The 3,231-nt window shown below is 49.3% G+C and overlaps 1 protein-coding gene across 1 annotated transcript; it reads left to right on the top strand.

Moving 5' to 3' along the window:
* Nucleotides 1-432: 432 nt before the first annotated feature.
* Nucleotides 433-1,777, top strand: LOC119288415 (DNA damage-repair/toleration protein DRT102-like). The gene has a single exon (XM_037568035.1). The coding sequence runs from the start codon at nucleotides 567-569 to the stop codon at nucleotides 1,515-1,517; it is 951 nt and encodes a 316-aa protein (XP_037423932.1). The 5' UTR covers nucleotides 433-566; the 3' UTR covers nucleotides 1,518-1,777.
* The last annotated feature ends 1,454 nt before the right edge of the window (nucleotides 1,778-3,231 follow it).

Raw genomic sequence — 3,231 nt, 5'->3', positions numbered from 1 at the left:
CATGGTGAGCGGCGACCTTGGGGTCCGGCATGGCGCTGCACTCCGAGCGGCCGGCCCTGCTGCTCGCCAGAGCCAAGCAACGATGGGAGGCGGGAGTTTTTTTTCGCGAAGGCCAGGGAAGAGAAGGAGGCGCCATGGTGGAGGATGTGTTTGTGTCAAGCGCAACCCGTACGTGAGGAAGGAGGAGGCTTTGACCCGCATGCAAGGGAGAAGATGCAATCTGGACGGTTATTATTGAGTAAATCGAACGACTAGGGCTTGACCAGCCAAAACTTTCGACCGGCGCGCCGGGGCCAGTACTGGCCTTCCTTATTTGCATCCCTACCTTCATGAGCAAAATTGTCTTAAAAAAACTTTATAAGGAAAAAAATGTTCTTATCTCTACCAAACAGTGTGATACACACAGACTGATGGGCCGATCGAGTTATCATCATCAAGAAAGAAAAAGTCCACTTGCGGTCGTCGTCTTGCTTAGTTCGGCCCGGCTGCCTTTGCTCGCTGTCGCCGCTCGCCACTGTAGTCTTCTGCTCCGCATCCAAATCTCAGATCGAACACCGCTATCGCCGATGGCCGCCTCCGCCTCCGCCGGCAGCCGCCGCTTCAAGATCTTCGCGGCCGCCGACGGCTTCGGCGAGCCGCTCAAGGACGCCGTCGTCGCGCACCTCCGCGCCCACTCCTCCGTCGCCGACGTCGTCGACCTCGGCGTCGACAAGTACTACTCCGCCGCCGCGGCCGTCGCCCGCGGCGTCTCCTCCTCGGCCCCTGACCCAGCGCTCGAGGCCCGCGGCGTCGTCGTCTGCGGCACCGGCGCCGGCGTCGCCATCTTCGCCAACAAGTACCCCGGCGTGTACGCCACGCACTGCGGCTCCGCCGCCGACGCCGTCAACACCCGCTCCATCAACGCCTGCAACGTCCTCGCCCTCTCCGGCATGGCCACCCCGCCCGAGGCCGCCGCCGCCATCGCCGACGCCTGGCTCGCCACCCCCTTCCGCGCCCCCTGCCCCGCGTCCGGCGACGCCCCTTGGCCGGAGGACATTCAGAAGTTCTTCGATGCTGCCCCCGGTGAGATGGCCTCCATCCCCGAGGGACCGGCAGCCCCTCCTGCGCCGGACTCCGCCTGCGCCATCTGCTACCTGAGGAAGGGGATGGAGTTCGAGCCGGTGGACATCATGCCCGGCGGCGAGATGCGGATTGTGCGCGAGAGCCCGACTTCGGCCTACGTGCGGTTCAAAGCTGGAAGCGTGGAGCCGGCCCACCACCACACCTTCGGCCACGACCTGGTGGTGATCAAGGGCAAGAAGAAGGTGTGGAACTTGACCAAGAAGGAGAGCTATGGCCTGGTCGATGGGGACTTCCTGTTCACGCCTGCTGGGGACGTGCACCGTGTCAAGTACTTGGAGGACACAGAGTTCTTCATCCGCTGGGATGGGCACTGGGACATTTTCCTTGATGAAGACCTCGAGACCGCACGCAATGCCATCGATGCAGAGCTCGGTGTGGTTGACAGTGAGAAGTGAGGAGGTTTGTGAAGGTTCTATCTTGTGGTTCCACCTTTTTTTCTCCATCGATGCAGAGTTCAGTGTACAATGTTTGTTGCTGGTGCTGTGCCTGTACTGGTTCCGGTGACATCTTTTCAAATATGTATGTTTGCTGGATGCTGTGCCATGCTTTGTCGAATAAAATGGTGATACTGGTTGTAATGCTACCTTGATATGTTTATACAATTACAATCTGTGTTTGCTGAATAATATGCAGATGCAAGGATTGCTATGTTTTATTCAGACTCAAGTTTAATGATCTCAACAAATATAACAAGTTAACAATTATATTCTGTGTCAATGTTAAGTGACACACAAGATGTTTTAGGCTATCGGCAAACATGCTTGGCTTGGTTTGTTTTGTGACTCGACATCCATGGACAAATGGATGCATCTGGTCTGCATTTAAAAGCTCGAACTTTTTTGGGTGGAAAGCAACCTCCAATAGTACTGTAGAAACTATGACTTGCTTTGGATATTTGCCTATTGAACAAACAGAAAATGTTTATCCGACCACAGTGTTTGCAATACTTTTTGGCCCAGAGCACTATTTATTTTCTGTCTTCATTAGAATTGTCCCCATTTTTGTAGCTTATTATCCTGGTATTTGTTTTTTGTCAGCGGTTGCCACTTGCTTGTTCCTTGTTTCTGTTTTTGATGGTTGCAGTTTTCTAAACATATTACTCAGCTGGTTTTCATGTATTTGTTATGGGACAGAGGGAGTATTAGTTATTATCCATGTATATCCCTCAGCTGGTTTTCATGTATTTGCGTTGAATACATGATTGATACCATGCCATGAATCAAAGTAGTATATTACATGAGATGCTAATATAGGTTCTAAAGCTCTAAAATCACATACCTGTGTTTGTACGCCTGCACAGAGGCGTCATGAGTAAATTACTGGATTGGTTGGTACAGTTTTATTGATGTTGGCTAAACTGGCCAATTTGCTGCCAAATGCCTAAACCATTTTTCAGTATATGAAATTATAAACTTGAATGTTTTAGATCTCTAACTGTATCACTACTAGCAATTCAGTAAAAAAGAGAGGCATTATCTTCAAAAATTGATGACCTTATTTCTATTTTCCATGGTTGAAGTATATCAAATTGTTTTAATTGAAGACGGACCTTAGGGTAATTTTTTTTTCCTAGGAGGTACCATAAATCTTTGATATCCTTCCTTGTATAGAACTATAACATTTTGCATTTGACAGCCGAATAGAGTAAAGTGAACAATCAAGAACATGGACTTTAGAATTTTTCTAGTGACCTAAGAATGAATGTTGCTTGAAAACCCCGTATTGGTGTTAAAGAACTTGAAAACAACCCTTGGTAGTTCCAAAATGCCATTCCAGAACTGATATTTAAGAACCTGGAATAAGAGTTTGTGAAACTGGAGCTTTGAACCCTCGTGATGTAGATGAAGCTGCAAATCCGGCCTTCAGGCTCCAATCTGACCATCCATCTCATCGAGTACTGGGCTTCAAAGATAAACTCCATCAAGGGTACTTATAACTTTATGGAATTGCATATTTGCTTGGACTCCCATGCTTGCAGTAGTTCTAGCATAGAAGATTTCTAGGTGACTTGTCGTGGATAGCAGGTTGTATGCTATGCTAGTCGTTGTCATCGAACTCAAAAACACTGTCAGATTTGAAGCAGGCGAGGGCTGCTGTGCACGAAGATGG

This window comes from Triticum dicoccoides, chromosome 1A (assembly GCF_002162155.2).
Source record: "Triticum dicoccoides isolate Atlit2015 ecotype Zavitan chromosome 1A, WEW_v2.0, whole genome shotgun sequence".
NCBI lineage: Eukaryota > Viridiplantae > Streptophyta > Magnoliopsida > Poales > Poaceae > Triticum > Triticum dicoccoides.
This window is presented reverse-complemented; position numbering and strand designations above follow the sequence as displayed.